This window comes from Dromiciops gliroides, chromosome 1 (genome assembly GCF_019393635.1).
Source record: "Dromiciops gliroides isolate mDroGli1 chromosome 1, mDroGli1.pri, whole genome shotgun sequence".
NCBI lineage: Eukaryota > Metazoa > Chordata > Mammalia > Microbiotheria > Microbiotheriidae > Dromiciops > Dromiciops gliroides.
In genome coordinates this window covers 28,418,730-28,435,706 of record NC_057861.1, presented here as the reverse complement: position 1 = coordinate 28,435,706, position 16,977 = coordinate 28,418,730, and the positions used below count along the sequence as shown (strand labels likewise).

At 37.8% G+C, this 16,977-nt stretch overlaps 1 protein-coding gene across 1 annotated transcript in view; it reads right to left on the bottom strand.

The window, feature by feature from the left end:
* The window catches only part of ATXN2 (ataxin 2), a 114,942-nt gene that overhangs the window by 76,503 nt on the left and 21,462 nt on the right, over positions 1-16,977 (bottom strand). The window contains 4 exon segments of the mRNA XM_043979162.1: positions 3,182-3,333; positions 12,667-12,738; positions 13,277-13,336; positions 14,388-14,424. Coding sequence (XP_043835097.1) covers positions 3,182-3,333; positions 12,667-12,738; positions 13,277-13,336; positions 14,388-14,424 — 321 coding nt within the window.

Sequence of the window (16,977 nt, the reverse complement as noted above, 5' to 3'; positions counted from 1 at the left end):
AAATGGGTATGAATGATTTGAAAATTAATAACAATCTAATACCCAACAATGCAGTAAAGAGTCCTCTGGTAATTCTTTTTTACTTATAATGCAAAACTCATTTGGCAAATTTTTTAAAAAATTATTAACTACCTACTGAGTGTTTTAGATTTTAGAACCATTTTTTATGCCAGAAAAAAAACACACACAGCAGTATAAACTGGCTGAGTTACAAAGAAAAATAACCACAAGGGCAGTTTTCTTCTGTGCCCAATTAAGGAAAAGAGTTCAATTCAATAATTATTAATTGTCTACTGAACTAAGCACTGCAAGGTATGAATAAGATAATCTCCTCCTTCAAGAGTCCTACAATTCCAAAGCAGCAATCATCAAAACAATCTTCTATTGGCTAAGAAAGAGAGTGAAATATCAGGGTTACAGATCAGGTACACAATACACGGTAGCAAATAGTGATCTAGTATATAATAAACCCAAAAATCAAGCTTTGTGGGCAAGAACACGATATTTAACAAAAACTTCTGGGAAAATTGGAAAAGTTTGGCTGAAACTAGGTATAGACCAGTATCTCACATTATATACCAAAATAAGGTCAAAATGGTTACATGACTTAGACATAAAAGGTGATATAAGTAAATCAGAAGAACATGGAAATTTTTACCTTTCAGATCTATGGATGGGGAAGAGTTTATGACCAAATAAAAGACAGAGAGAATCATAAGCATAATAATTTTGATTATATGAAATTAAAATGGTTTTACACAAACAAAATCAATGCAGTCAAAAATAGAAGGAAAGCAAGAAAGCTAAGAAAATATTTTACAGCAAGTTCCCCTGATAAAAGCCTCATTTCTCAAATATATAGGAAACTGAGTCAAATTTCTAAAAAATAAAAGTCATCCACAAATTGACAAATGGTTAAAGGACATGAACCGGTAGTTTTCAGGGAAAGAAATCAAAGGTATCAATAATCACATGAAAAAATGATCTAAATCACTCATAATTTCTAAAATAACACCTTAAATCCATCAGATTGATTAAGATGATAAAGATGGAAAATGGCAAATGCTAGAGGGGATATGGAAAACCAGGTAGACCACTGTACTGTTAGTGGAGTAGTGAAATGGTCCAACCATTCTGGAGAATAATTTCGAACTATGACCAAAATGCTATAAAACCATGCATATCCTTTGACCCATCAATACCATTACTACGAGGTCTGTAATACCAGAGAGATCAAAGAAACAGAAAAAGGACCCATATGTACAAATATATTTATAGCAGCTCTTTTTTGTGGTGGCAAAGAATTGGAAACTGATAGGCTGCTCAACAGTTGGAGAATGGCTGAACAAGTTGTCTATGACTGTAATGGAATAGTACTGTGCTTTAAGAAATTGGGAGGGGGGGGGGGGCGCTGGCTCGAGGCAGGAAGCTAGGTGGAACAATGGATAAAGCCATAAAGCACCAGCCCTGGATTCAGGAGGACCTGAGTTCAAAGCCGGGCTCCAGACACTTTACACTTACTAGCTATGTGACCTTGGGCAAGTCACTTAACCCTCACTGCCCCGGGGGGGGGGGGGGGGGGGGGGGGGAAGAGGGAGATAGCTTCAGGAAAACCTGGGAATACTCACTGTACACAGTAACAGCAATATTGTAATGATGATAAAATATAGAAGACTTAGCTACTCTGATCAATACAATGATCCACAACAATTCTGAAGGACTCATGATGAAAAATGCTATCTAGAGAATTGATGAACTCTGAGTGCAAACTAAACTATATTTTTTTCACTTTTTTTTTTGGCAACATAGCTAATATGGAAATATGTTTTGCATGATGTTACATGTATAATTGATATCATATTGCTTGTCTTCTCAACAGGTGAGGGAAAGGTGGGAGGAGAGAGAATTTGGAATTCAAACTTAAAAATGTTAAACAATTTAGAAAAAAATTTTAAATAAGAATATTTCTGCTAAAAAAATTCAAAGATTTCAAAATATATAGTTTCATTTTTTGTCTTCCTAATTTTAGCCAACTTGAGAATGCAAAAATAATGTCAGTTAAGAGGGAAGGAAAAAAAAAAAGGGAAGGAAATATTTTCCCTAAGGTTTTGGGGGGTTTTTTGGGGCAGAATTTATGGCATCATAAACTCATCAGCTTATAACCAATAGACACATTTGTGTAAATTTGTGACGAATACATTTCTCCACTGTGAATTTCCAAATTTTGCTGGAATATTTTCATCAGTGTTTAAATATTCTAGTGAGTTTTGGGGGCACCATTCTATAGAATTTTAAAGGAAAAATAAAAATAAAAACTGTCAAAGTTAAAAAAAAAAAAGAACCTTACAATCTATGGAGGAAAATTAATGACGTGTTAGTTTTAGCAAACAGTAATCAAGTTTACTTTTAAAGTACAAAAAAGAAAAAAAAAACAACTTTAGACCCCATACTTGACAGCTGCCCTTGACATCTTTTCTCTGCATCACCAGAGCTACTCAGCCTGGCAAAATGTTTTCCATTATCTATAGAAAACCATAAATCCCCAAGTTCTCAGTGGACAGTGGTGTCAGACTCAATTTCCATAAATGCTACACTCCCTGTCTGATTGGCAGCATATTCCTGACTACTTGGAGCCTGGTTATCTGTGGGCCCAACCTGCTTATCAATCTCCCTTCCTAAATCAACTCATTTAAGTATATTGTTAAATTAAATGACCCTGGGGGTAGCTAGATGGTACAGTGGATAGAGCACCAGCCATGGATTCAGGAGGACCTGAGTTCAAATCCGGCCTCAGACACTTAACACTTACTAGCTGTGTGACCCTGGGCAAGTCACTTAACTCCCCACTGCCCTGCAAAAAATAAATAACCAAACAAAACAAAACAATTAATTAATTAAATGGTCCACGCAAGCTCTAGAGCAAGAAAAAAATAAAGGATATTTAAGAACTTCAAAAGTATAGTAAAATGCTCCCAAAAAGTATGGTTTAGTTGAAATCAGTTAAAATACAGGTGTGTTTCTATCAAGATTAATTAAAACAAACACTTGTCTCCTTAATATTTTATAAAAGTCATTTTTTTCTAAGTATCAAATTACTGAAAATACCTCATGAATATATAGCAATAACAACCTTGATTAGCCTACTCAATAATGTGCTGCTATTTGCACCACTTAAACCTACCCTCTTCTGGCATAATTGGCATCCATGTCTTTGAATTGTACAACGACAAAATCTGAACACTTGAACAAAATCCTCTCCACGATATCTTCACGCTTTGGCCCAGGGCTGGAGTCTGTGGTTTTCTTATGAGCAGCATCAAGCACTAAATCACACTAAAATTGAAAACAGGGAAGTATTACAGATTTATTTCACAGTACACCAAGCACTTTGCCATGGGGGAGATGGGAGTGGGGGGATTCAAACAACCTGTCTCAACAGAATATGAAAAATCATATACTCCCTAGGTCAGTAGTCTGAACTACAGTTCATGCTACCATTCAAAAGAAAAAAGCCTCCACCAAAAAAAATCTATCAAATAGTTTCAAACATTTCAAAAGGGTCTTAATTAGCATTTTATTTTCTTTTACCACCTCAAAAACACTGGAAGAAAAGCACAGAGTGAGTGAAATACTTCTTGCACATCAGCATAACAATTTATAGTTTACAAAACAACTTCACAAAAATTCTCATGTTGGTTTCTCTGCAAAACTATGTGAAGTAAGCTAGAACATGGAAGAAACTGAAACCCAGGCAAGACTTGTCTCAAATCCCACAGTTACCTTAAGAGTCAATAAATACCTGAACCCAGGTCTTCTGACAACGACTTAAATTTCATTTCCAATATGACAATTATACCACCCTGGAGGAGAAGTAAGGTCATCAATGCTGAGATACTTTTGCTTTGATCAGAGAGGTAGCAAACTATGGGTAAAGAAACAAATCAGGGGCAGCTAGGTGGCACAGTGGATAGAGCATCAGCCCTGGATTCAGAAGGACCTGAGTTCAAATCTGATCTCAGACACTTAACCCCAACTGCCTCACCAAAGAAAAGAAACAAATCAATAAGTATGTCAAGTATCTATTAAGTGCTAGGTCCTAGACACCACAAGTACGGCGCAAAAAGAAATAATCTGTACTTGAAATTAATGAGCTTACATTCTAAGGGGGAAGAGAAGTATAAATAAAATCATGTAGAACATAAAAACTACATGAATAAATACAAATATATATGGAGTAATTAAAGTGAGAGGAAGGGCACTGGGGGGGGAGAAGGTGGAGAAACAGGAAAGACTCATAAAGAAGCCAGTGTCTGGCGGAGCCAAAATGGCAGAGGAAAAGCAGTGACTTGCCTGAGCTTTCCCCAAAACCTCACCAAATACCTTTAAATAATGCCATAAGACAATTCCCGGAGTAGCAGAATCCACAAAAGGACAGGGTGAAATAAAGCAGAAAAGGTCTGCTGTACCTGGACAAGTGCAGTACAGTCCAGACCAGGCCCCAGCAAATCAGGAGCAGGCCTTGGAAGCCACTGAATCAAAGCAACAGCAACTGCTTCAGGAGCTCACAGCCCAAAGACAGTAATGGAGGGGCAAACAATTGGTCAGAAGGAGATTACGGGGGTCGTTCTGCCCATATCTGGATCTGGGTTGCAGCCCTGGGAGAAGTCCCAGAGCAAAAAGGAGCACTCGAGACCACAGTGGAGCTGGGACCCTCCTAACAGTTCCAGGGCAGAAAAGAGTGCTTGTGGTCTCTCACAGACCAGAAGAGCAATAAAGCACACACCTCTTCTTAGATCACACCACCTTGAAAGAACTGAAAACTCACAGGTCCCTAGAAATAACTCCAAAAACAGCTGCACAAAAACCCTGAAGATTAGAACAGGGCACCCTCCGTGCTGGTAGCAGAGCTCTACCTTAACCAATAGTTAAAAGTTAAGAAATAAGCCGGGGAAATGAGCAAACAAACAACAACAACAATTCCGACCACAGAAAGCTACTATGGTGACAAAGAAGATCAAAATACACCCTCAGAAGAAGTTAACAAAGTTAAAGCTCTATATCTAAAGCCTCCAAGAAAAATATGAATTGGACTCAGGTCATGGAAGGGCTCAAAAAGGACTTTGTAAATAAAATAAGAGAGGTAGAAGAAAAATTGGGAAGAGAAATGAAAGTGACGGAAGAAAATCTTGAAAAAAGAATCAACAGCTTGGTAAAAGAAAGAAAATAACTGAGGAAAATACATCTTAAAAAGTAGACTACACCAAATAGTAAGAGAGGTACAAAGAGCCAATGAGGAGAAGAATGCCTTGAAAAGTAGAATTGGCCAAATGGAAAAGGAGGTACAAAAGCTCACTCATGAAAATAATTCCTTAAAAATTAGAATTGAGCAAATGGAAGCTAATGACTTTATGAGAAGTCAAGAAACAATAAAACAAAACCAATAGGATGAAAAAATAAAAGACGATGTGAAATATCTCATAGAAAAACAATTGACCTGAAAAATAGATGCAGGAGATATAATTTAAGAATTATTGTAATACCTGAAAGTCAAAAGAGCCTAGACATCATCTTTGAAGAAATTATCAAGGAAAACTGCCCTGACATTCTAGAACCAGAGGATAAAACAAATTTAAAGAATCCACCTATGACCTCCTGAAGAAGATCTCAAAATGAAAACTCCAAGGAATATTGTAGCCAAATTCTAGAATTATCAGGTCAAGGAGAAAATAATGCAAGCAGTCAAAAAGAAACAATTCAAGTATTGCAGAGCCACAGCCAAGATAACATGAGATTTAGAAGCATCTACATTAAAGCATCGGGAGGGATTGAAATATGCTATTATGGAGGGCAAAGGAAATGGGATCACAACCAAGAATCACCTACCCAACAAAAGTGAGCATAATCCTTCAGGGGGGAAATGGGCATTTAATGAAAAAGAGGACTTTCAGGCATTCCTGATGAAAAGAACAGAGCTGAGGGGGCAGCTAGGTGGCACAGTGGATAGAGCACTGGCCCTGGAGTCAGGAGGACCTGAGTTCAAATCCAGCCTCAGACACTTGACACTTACAAGCTGTGTGACCCTGGGCAAGTCACTTAACCCTCATTGCCCCTCCAAAAAAAAAAGAAAGAGAGAAAGAAAAAAAGATTATACAGTAGAGGGGAAGATGAGAGGGAATGAGTGAACCTTATTCTTATCAGAATTAGTTCAAACAAGGAATAACATACACATTCACATTTGGGCATAGAAACCTATCTTACCCTACAGGAAAGTAGATGGGGAAGGGGATAAGAGAAAAGGGTGGGAGTGATCAAAGAAAGGGTGGATTGGGGGAGGGGATAGTCAGAAGCAAAACACTTTTAAGGAGGGATAGGGTGAAAGGAGAGAGAGAACAGAATAACAGGGGGAAGAGAGAGATAGGATAGAGGGAAATAGTTAGCAATACCTGAAAAAAAAATTTAATCAAGTTTCTCTGATAAAGGCTTCATTTTTCAAACATATAGGGAACCAAGTCAAATTTATAAAAATCAGAGCCATTCCCCAATTGATAAAAGATCTATGAACCATTTGCAGATGAAATAAGCAAAGCCATCTATAGCCATATGAAAAAAATGCTCTAACTCACTATTGATTGGAAAGATGGAAATCAAAACAATTCTAAGGTACTACTTAATACCTATTAGATTGGTTAATATAACAGAAGAGGAAAAGGACAAATATTGGAAGGGATGTTGGAAAAATGAGACATTAACACACTGCTGGTAGAGTTGTAAACTGATTCAACCATTCTGTAGAGCAATTTGGAACTATGTCCAAAGGGCTATAAAACCATGCAGACTCTAACATAACAATACCAATATGGTCTGTATCCAAAAAGAGATAAAAAACAAAAAGGAAAAGGACCTAGAGGTACAAAAATATTTATTGTAGCTCTTTTTTTGATGGAAAAGAATTGAAAATTGAGGAGATACCCATCAATTAGGGAATGGCTGAACAAATTGGTGGTATGTGATTATGATAAAATACTATTATGCTATAAGAAATGATTAGGGGCAGCTAGGTGGCGCAGTGGATAGAGCCACCAGCCTTGAATTCAGGAGGACCTGAGTTCAAAGCCAGCCTCAGACACTTAACACTTACTAGCTGTATGACCCTGGGCAAGTCACTTAACCCCCATTGCCTCTCAAAAAAAAAAAAAAAAAGAAATGATTAGCAGGATGCTTCAGAAAAACCTGGAAAGACTTATTACATGAGTTGATGCTAAGTGAGATGTACTTTGTACAAAATAATAGTACTATTGTAAGATTATCAGCTGTGAATGACTTAGCTATTCTCAACAATACAATGATACAAGACAACTTTGAAGGACTTATGATGAAGAATGCTATCCATCCCCAGAAAAAGAACTGATGATGTCTGAATACTGATTGAAGCAATACTTTTTTTTTTTTGGTGAGGCAATTGGGGTTAAGTGACTTGCCCAGGGTCACACAGCTAGTGTTAAGTGTCTAAGGCCGGATTTGAACTCAGGTCCTCCTGAATCCAGGGCCAGTGTTCTATCCACCACGCCATCTAGCTGCCCCAAAGCATACTTTTTTAAACTTTATTTTTCTTGATGTTTTTTTAAATGTTTTCTTTGACAACATAATATGGAAATGTTTTTTCATGATTACACATGTATAATCTATATTGAATTGATTGCCTTCTCAAAGAGGGGAGAGGGAGGGAGAAAGGGAGAGAATCTGGAACTCAAAAGTTTTAAAAATAGATGTTAAAAATTGTTTTAATATGTAATTGGGGAAAAATAAAATACTAAATAAGCTCCTGTCTTAGCTGCATTTTAAAGCAAGAAACAGGGATGAAAGACAACTCCAGGCAAAGAGGTGGCCAATGAACACCACAAGCTCAGTCAACCACTGTCACTGTATTAGAGATTATGTTTAAAGGTTGTTCTTGTTGGTTTTGAAATTGTGAATTTTTTAGTCACCAACATTCATAAATACTTGAAAACACAAAGACTAGGACAGAGGACAGTACCAGAAACTGTGAAATCCTACGTATAGAATTTTAGGGTTTTAAATACATAAATGAAATAAACAATCTTATTATCCTGATGGTTACAAACTGCCTTATTTTTCACACCTCTTGAAAATTTTAAATGATTTTATTGTTGCTCTTTTTCTTTTGCATAACATCCCAACCCACCTCAACCTATCTCCCACATAATATATGTGTGGGGGCAGCTAAGTGGCGCACTGGATAGAGCACTGGCCCTGGATTCAGGAAGACCTGAGTTCAAAGCCGGCCTCAGACACATACACTTACTAGCTATGTGACCCTGGGCAAGTCACTTAACCCTCATTGCCCTGCAAAAATAAAAAAATAAAATAAAAAATAAATATGTGTGTGTTTAGATAGATAGATGGATAGATATAGATATAGAGATTTATAGATCTCCAAGTAAGACAGATCAAGATATTGGCCATATATAAGCATGAATAGTTGGTTCTATACCTTTAGTCCAGATTTGTGCTGAAGGTATATCTTCCTATTCCTATCTTTTGCAAATTTAAAGACTTTTGAAGCAAATCCTAAGGCAACACTTTAGATATTTAACAACACAACAAAAAGTAATCTATAAGTGAACTCATGGGCATCTGAACCACCCAAAAATCTTGAGCAGTTGACATTCAAAGATTACTCACAATATAAAATTGGATACGCTTTACTCAAAATTGTTACACTAAACCAAAATGAAATGTAATATTTTAATCAAATAATTGTAATTAGACTGTTCGACATGCATAAAATTAGGGAATTTACACTGAAAATGCCTACTTTAGTTCAGATTCAGTGGGCTTGCTTCAGCCTTTGCCTTTGGAAAACCCGAGACACAAAGGCAATTTTCCCAAACCAACGGAAATGTTTTCTCCCAAAACACACAATAGGTTAAAACATACAAAACTATTAAATAGGTTTTCTCTTCATTTAATACATTAATCATGCTAAAATCGATCTTTAAACAAATTTTCCAAGATACTGAGATAGAGACGAGCACCTTTGTTAAAAAAAGTTAGAATCAGCCAACTAAACTGAATGCCAAACCTACCCGAATCTTTTAAAATAAGTAAGTGCGGTAACTTGTGGCTGCACTCAGGACCAAAACACAGTAAACATTATCATGTCATTTAAGCTTAACTAATCTGTACAAGTCATTTATTAGGACTGCGCAAGAAAAAATGTTGACAGTCATTCATGACCAAAATTTTCTGGTTGATGAAACCACCTGAAACAGGGTAGTTTATGGTACATGTTAAAAAAGAGAAGGCAGGGGAATCTAAGGCAGCAGACAACCACGGTTATCCCTCCCACCTCAGTGCCTCTGGGATCTAGAAAATCTGCACAAAATTTTTTGGTCCTCCCTTCATACCAGAGAAGTCTGAATGTTCTACTTTTATGGGGTGTTTACAGGACCTTATTGTAAAATCTGGGTTGACATTACACAATACTCTACATATTGTTTCATACATTTCTGGGTTTGTAAACTGTTTCTGTGCCACATGCTGGCCTGGCCTTCAAGTGTCATCTATGGCTTCCACAAAACCCTCTTAAAATTCCCACTGACTTTCTTACACTGACCCACAATATATTGAAACCTTGACAGGGAAAGTTGTGATATGGAAGGGATAATGGCATTCCCTCAGCGGTAGCTTTTTTAAGAGATGCCATCAAGTCCGTCCTTCCTCCCTTCCTCTTGTTCTGCACAAGGACAAACTCCTCGGCTTCCGGAGTGCTCCATCTTCCCAAGAAGAGGCTGCTCGACTGTCAGCTCCACACAGACCCAGATGGCCGCCTTGGCCTTTCTCTGTATCCCCAGCATTCAGCTTTGTTGGCATCTGTGCCAACCGACTCTTGTTTTTGGTCTAGAAAGTCCTAAGATTAGGTTCATTCTTATGACTGCCTCCCCCTTTTCTACTGTGTGGAAAACCCCACACCTACAAACAAAAACTTCCTGCCCATTTCAACATCAATCGGGGCAGCTAGGTGGTGCAGTGGATAGAGCAGCAGCCTTGGATTCAGGAGGACCTGAGTTCAAATCCGGCCTCAGACACTTGACACTTATGAGCTGTGTGACCCTGGGCAAGTCACTTAACCCTCATTGCCCCACCCCACCCCCCAAATTTTTTTAATCAACATCAACAATCATGAATCAGGCTTTGTCCCACCAAATTAATGACTGTTCAGTCATTTTGTCAGTTATGCCCAACTCTTTGTGACCCATTTGGGGTTTTCTTGGAAGATACTGAAGGGGTTTTGCCATTTCCTTCTCCAGCTCATTTTATAGATGAGGAAACTGGGGTGAAGTGACTTGCCCAGCGTCACACAGCTAGCCAGTGTCTGAGAGCAGATTTGAATTCAGGAAGATGAGGCTTCCTAACTGCAGGCCAGGCACTGTGTCCAGTACACATCTCGCTGCCCCTGAGAACCTTCATTCATTTGTTTGCCATCTCGTTGTTCATGTTCATGCCCATTAGCCTACTGGAAATGGTTCTGAATGTATTTCTACCCATTTTTCATACCACGGAGATCTTTATCTAAGAGCTCAGGGGAGCCAGATTGCCTCTAAGTTGCTACCTTCCTGACCCTAAATGCTTACATATTGCTGTGTAAAAGCTTTTCAATTGTATGTAATCAAAATTATCTATTTTCTCTGCTATGACAGAATTATCTTTATTGAGGTGAGAATGTACAATGTTTTGTGTAATGTTGAAACGTTCTGCCCTTCTACATCTAGGACATGAACATATCCCAGAGTTTACTGTGTCTGTGCAGTCAGTGGCACTGGTCTAAATCTCCTCTCTGCTGGACGACTTTTCTGTATTCTCAGCCATTTGCCTTTCAGCACATTATTCCTGAGCTCGATTGCTTCTAGGCCCCATTAACTTCATCTGCCCAAGTTTACCAGGACTAAACGGTTTTGATTGCAGTACAGTGTGTAGTGTGGCGCCGATTCCATAAGCTGCCGTGAGTCTTCAGCCCCTTTATCAGTGACATAACTCAATCACCATCTGTCTATGTCATTCCAGTTGTTTAAGTCTTCCTTTATTTCTGCAGAAAATGTTCTGTAGTTGTCCCCAGAGGACGCTGGGGGTGTCTTGGTAGATGGATTCCTAGCTTCCTCATACGTTCTTTAAGTACTGTGAACGGCATACTTTTTTTCTATCTCTTCAAGCTAGGCTTTATTAGTAACATAAATAAAGGTTAAGGATTACAGCCAACTACTTTAGAGAAGTTACTATTTCCATTAAATTTTAGCTGAGTCTTTAGTACTCTGTATTTAAAGCATTGTATCTGCAAACCATAATAACTTTGTTCTTTTTTTTTTTTTAGTGAGGCAATGGGGGTTAAGTGACTTGCCCAGGGTCACACAGCTAGTAAGTGTTAAGTGTCTGAGGCCGGATTTGAACTCAGGTACTCCTGAATCCAGGGCCGGTGCTCTATCCACTGCGCCACCTAGCTGCCCCTGTTCTTTCTTTACCTATGTAGAGACCCTCAATTTCATTTCCTTACATATTAAGGCAGCTGAGTGGTGCAGTGGAAAAGTGCTGGGTCTAGAGTCAGGAAGACCTGAGTTTGAATCCTGCCTCAGAAAAACTTCCTAGCTCTGTGACCCTGAACAAGCCACTTCACCTGTTTGCCTCAGTTTCTTCATCTTGTAAAATGGGGATAATAATAACACCTAACTCCCGGGGTTGTTGTGCAGATCAAATGAGATAATATTTATAAAGCACTTAGCACAGTTCCTGGTAAACATTAAGTACTATGTAAATGTTAGTCATTATCATCAAGGTTATTGTTGCTACATTATTATACCTAGAATTTTCTAGAATTATATTAAATAGAAATAATGACAAGGGACTCCCATCTGTGCATTGCCTCTGAACTTAATGGAATACTCTAATGTTTCTTCAATGCCGGCAATTGGTTTCTGATAGAACTATTTATCATTTTAAGGAAAGATTTATTCTGATAATGACCAGGTATTTTAAAGTTGGTGAAAAAAATAAAACATCTATTGGTATAATGCTGACTTAGGAGGGGGAGGATAATGATTAGAGTACAATTATATTTTTACTTTTCCAAATATTGAACAATGTCCACATTGTTGGTATAAATACAATCTGATCATAGGGAATAATCACTTAATTGTTTAGACTATTTGCTAATATTTTATTGAATATTTGTGTAACAATATTCATTGGCTATCTATGGTTTTAGTTTTCCTCAGTCTCTCCCCAGTTTAGCTATCAGCCAGCATTTATAGAGGAGCACTTTAGGTTTCACTATGAGGCAGATCCCATTACTTATTATATCTACTTCATAAATGAGAAATCTGAGGCAAAGAGATATTAAAAGTGCCATGTCCAGGGTCACACAGCTATTAAGTGTCTGAGGCATGAATCGGCTCTTCTGGACTTCAAGTCCATGATTCTATCCAGTGCCACCTAGTTGGCCCGGAAAGGTCAAAGGTCAAAACTATAAAATACTAAATTGGGGGATCTTAATTATATTTCAACTAATCAGCAACAGCATAACAGTAGTTTAGAAATTAGCATCTGCAAAAAAAAAAAAAAGCCCACAAAATAGAAAAAAAAAATTTTAATTACCTTAGGACTATATGTTTTAAAAACTCCTTCATATACACCTCCATTTTTCACTTGTACTTCACATTTGGATCCCTAAAAACATAAAATTAAAAAATCAAATAAAGGTATCAAGAAATGACTTATCTAGTTTGCATGTTTCAAAAGAGGTAACTAAAAAATATATTACAGTACATAAAGAACTCTGATGAGATATGGGGGGAAAAGAGCATCTGTAGATCTTATTGAATGATTCAGATATAAAGAATATATTTATCTCAAATGTAAGTTGTTAGCATATTTCTCATTTTAAGTAGTCTGTACAAATACTTCCAATTTAAAGTTATTTTAATCTGGCAATATCAGGGAGAGGAGTGAACCACTGTGAGGAATACCAAATGCCAGCTTTAGTTAAAGAAGACACCAGGAACAGAATACTTTATACTGTGCTATACATAGTACTTCTAATCTAATTCATTTTCAACCTTGATAAACATCACTGTTACTTTCCCTTAAAGAAGACCCAGATGAAGTAATAGTTTTAATGGTTATACACAGTATAATTTCAAAATTCACTGTACTTTAATTATACCACCAAAAAACCCACAATTTTATAAATATTGTGAAAACTTACAACAACTGATGTAAGTATATGGACCATTCTCATATTCGCGTAGATGCCATCAAAAGAAATCTGGAATATAAAAGAATGATTAGAAGATATTTTTATTGATTGTAATATAGCTCGGAAAATTTTACTTAGAGTATAAATTAAAATCCAGTTTCTTGCTTTATTAAGAATTTATAAAAGCTCGCATATTCACACGTAAATGTGTCTAGAAATGAATTTTGGTGTCAGATACAAATCAAGTGAAAAATGCATAAGATAAAAAGAGTAACTACTTTTTGAACTTTGACTTTACCCTCTTTATCCTCACTCTCTCAAAGTATCCATCTCCTGAACCAAAAAAAAATCCAAAGTCTAAATCAACTAACATCAAATCGTGTTAATATTTCTTAAAGTGATAATCTGTACTTGTTAGAACAAAGGTAAATTTATTAATATTTAGAACACCTCACTTAATCATAATGAAGGCAATGATATCCTCTATCTTCACAGCTAGCTTAACCCTACCCTAAAATTGACAAAATCTGTTACCAGAAGGCCTTTTTTTTTAGTGAGGCAATCGGGGTTAAGTGACTTGCCCAGGGCCACACAGCTAGTAAGTGTTAAGTGTCTGAGGCCAGATCTGAACTCAGGTCCTCTGACTCCAGGGCCAGTGCTCTATCCACTGCTCCACCTAGCTGCCCCCAGAAGGCCCTTTTCAATGGAGAGAGATAAAAGGGAGAGATGAGCAGCCTGTAGAAAGAAGGCACCTTAGCATTTATTAACCAGAATGAGTTAAAATTTCAGTTAACAGGCTATTTTCCCATATTACTGATTTTTCCATGCACTTGGACGATTAATCTAAATTTGTCTAGCTTAAGCTAAGAGTTATAAAGATGTTCTCTATTTTATGGATCAAAGTATTGTTCTCAGACTATGTTAGAGAAATGACACTCTAAATGGAAAAAATATAGTTGCTAAACCTGATCTACATTCATCTGAATTACAAAACCTGAGATTGGTATGACTATGATGATTTTTCTTGTAGCTAATAGTTTATAACCTAAAAGTCAATGAAATGTAAAATTTTTAGTTAATTTGTTTTCTCAAACAAATTAAAATATTCATATTTACTTACTGTAGACTGAGGAAGTCCTTTGCCACTGCTTCTGCCCCTGAAAAGATTGAATATGTGTTAAAAATGCAATAGGCTATGAAGAAATTAGAAATTGAAAATATTTAATAATCTAGTTGAAGTTGTTATGGGGGGAATACATGCTTAAAAGAAAGATTCCAGAATACTAGTTAAATTAAAACTTTTTGTTTTTGACAGGGGAAGGATAAAGAAGACAAACTGATAGTCGAGTTAAGTCAGTAAGAATTATGTGCCAGATACTGTTAGGAATACAAAGACAGACAAAAACCAAAACCAGTCCCTCCTTCTCAAGAAGATCTCAGTCTAACAGGGAAAACTAACCAACAATGTGAAAACAAGATATAAATGGGATAAGCTGGAGTTCAAATTCGACCTCAGATACTTGACACTTACTAGCTGTGTGCCCGCTCCCCCCCGCCCCGCCAAAAAATATCAATTTGACAGCCAAATGGAGAATTTGAGACAGAGACCAACCAGAAGGCTATTATTATAATAGTCCAAGTATGTACCAGGAAATAGTGAGCAGTTGTCAGAAGAGAGGGGAGTAGGAGTATGAGAGATGTGAATCAAGGCAGAAACATCACTTGGCAGGAGATGGGATGTGGAGGGTGGCAGAGAGTGAGCAATCGAGAGTGACACACAGATTCTGACCCAGGGTTAACTGGAAGGATATTGGTACCCCACTCAGTCATAGCAAAGTTAGGAAGAGGGGAGGACTGGGGAGTTCACTTTTAGATACACTGAATCTGAGATCTCTACAGGATGTCCAATTCAAAATGTCTTAATAGAGATGCTAGACTGGAGGTCAGCAGAAGGATTAGGGTTGGATACACAGATAGATATATCATCAGCATAGAGATGATCACTGAATCCATAGGAACTGATAAGAGCAAAATATGACAGAGGAAGGAGAGAAAAGGGCACAGGACAGAACTCTGGGGAAAACCCAGTTAGCAGGTGCAACATGGATGAAAATCTAGCAAAGGAGACTAAAAAGAAATAGACAGGGGGAAGCTAGGTGGCGCAGTGGATAGAACACTGGCCCTGAATTCAGGAGGACCTGAGTTCAAATCCAGCCTCAGACACTTAACACTTACTAGCTGTGTGACTCTGGGCAAGTCACTTGACCCCCACTGCCTCACCCCCCCCCCAAAAAAAGGAATAGACAGGTAGGAGGCAGAACACTTGTGCATGATGTGAATATCAAAAATCAAATGACTGTTTTTTGGTTCATTTATAGTAATATGGTAGAGTATGTCATAGACACAGAAACTGGGGAGTCGGGATTCGAGGGAACATCAATATGTATGCCAGTGTGTCTTACTAGTTGGAGTAAAGACTACGAGGCAAGCACTGAACTCACTGAGGAAGAAGTGGACAGAAGGATAAAAACTAGGTGACAAAACTGTAAAGAGTGAGCCTCAAAGGAAGGTTCCTGAGTCATGGTGGTAGAGGCAATGTCTCAAAGTGGCAATGGGGAGCAGGGAATATTGTGATTCCTTTACCACAGCCTGTAATTAAGGGAGTATGAGAAAGGGTAGCTAAGGCTTGTAAGAGAGCCAGAGAAGCAATGTCACCAAGAGAAGGAAGCCAAGTTTCAATGTCATAAGACTGATGAAGCACAAAGGGCAAGCACATCCAGGTCACAGGGAGTGGAGATGGAAGGGAGTAAGGGAATAGGCACCTGGGAATGGTAAGGAGGACTTGTCCATTGGTAGTTATGGAGTCTGAATCACTGGTTAGAAAAAGTGTAAGGGGAAAAGTCTGCTAACTTGAGGAAAGACTCTAAGCAGAATATGAGTGGCCAGGAAGAGGGCCGCCGAGGGAAGTGGCAGGTCATTAAAAAGAACACCCTGCCATGTGTACCTACACAACAATTCTTGCACTCAACCTCTTCTCTTCACTTACAAAGCCACACTCTTAAATCTAGCATGCATCCTTCTTCATCCAGAGTACTACAAACACCTCGGAAATGGGGATATGCTGATTCCCTTAAAATAAAGATTTTAAGGCACAGCAGGTTTGTCTTGGTGTGAGCAGGAGAAAAGCCCCAGAAGACCCAGAGACCTCCAAGAGCATGCTGAGAGAGAACTTGTGGCCCCTTCTGACAGAGGGGGGTCATTATACATTGATCAAAGCTAATTGGTCAGCACCATTCAATTCCATGGGTTGACATGACTTGAGGATAGTCTAAATTAAAATGAACTCTACAGATGACATCAGGGAAAAGACCCTCACTCAAACTGCTTAAAGCAAAGTCCATTATCTAGGTGTGGTCTCATCCCATCAGTCCTTCACTGAGCTAGACAGAAAAGTTTATCTCCATTTCTTTAATTTTTTTTAAAAGGTCTTATATGAACATGCAAAGAAATGGAAATGAAGCAGATGTCCATTAACTGAGAAACAACTTTTCAAAAAACTGGGGTACATGAATATACTGAAATGCTACTATGCCATGACAAAGAGGGAATATTAAAAATTCAGAAGCCTGGAAAAACTTATTTCAACTGATACAGAATGAAGTAATCAGAAACAGGAAAACAATATACATAAGGACTACCCAAAATATAAA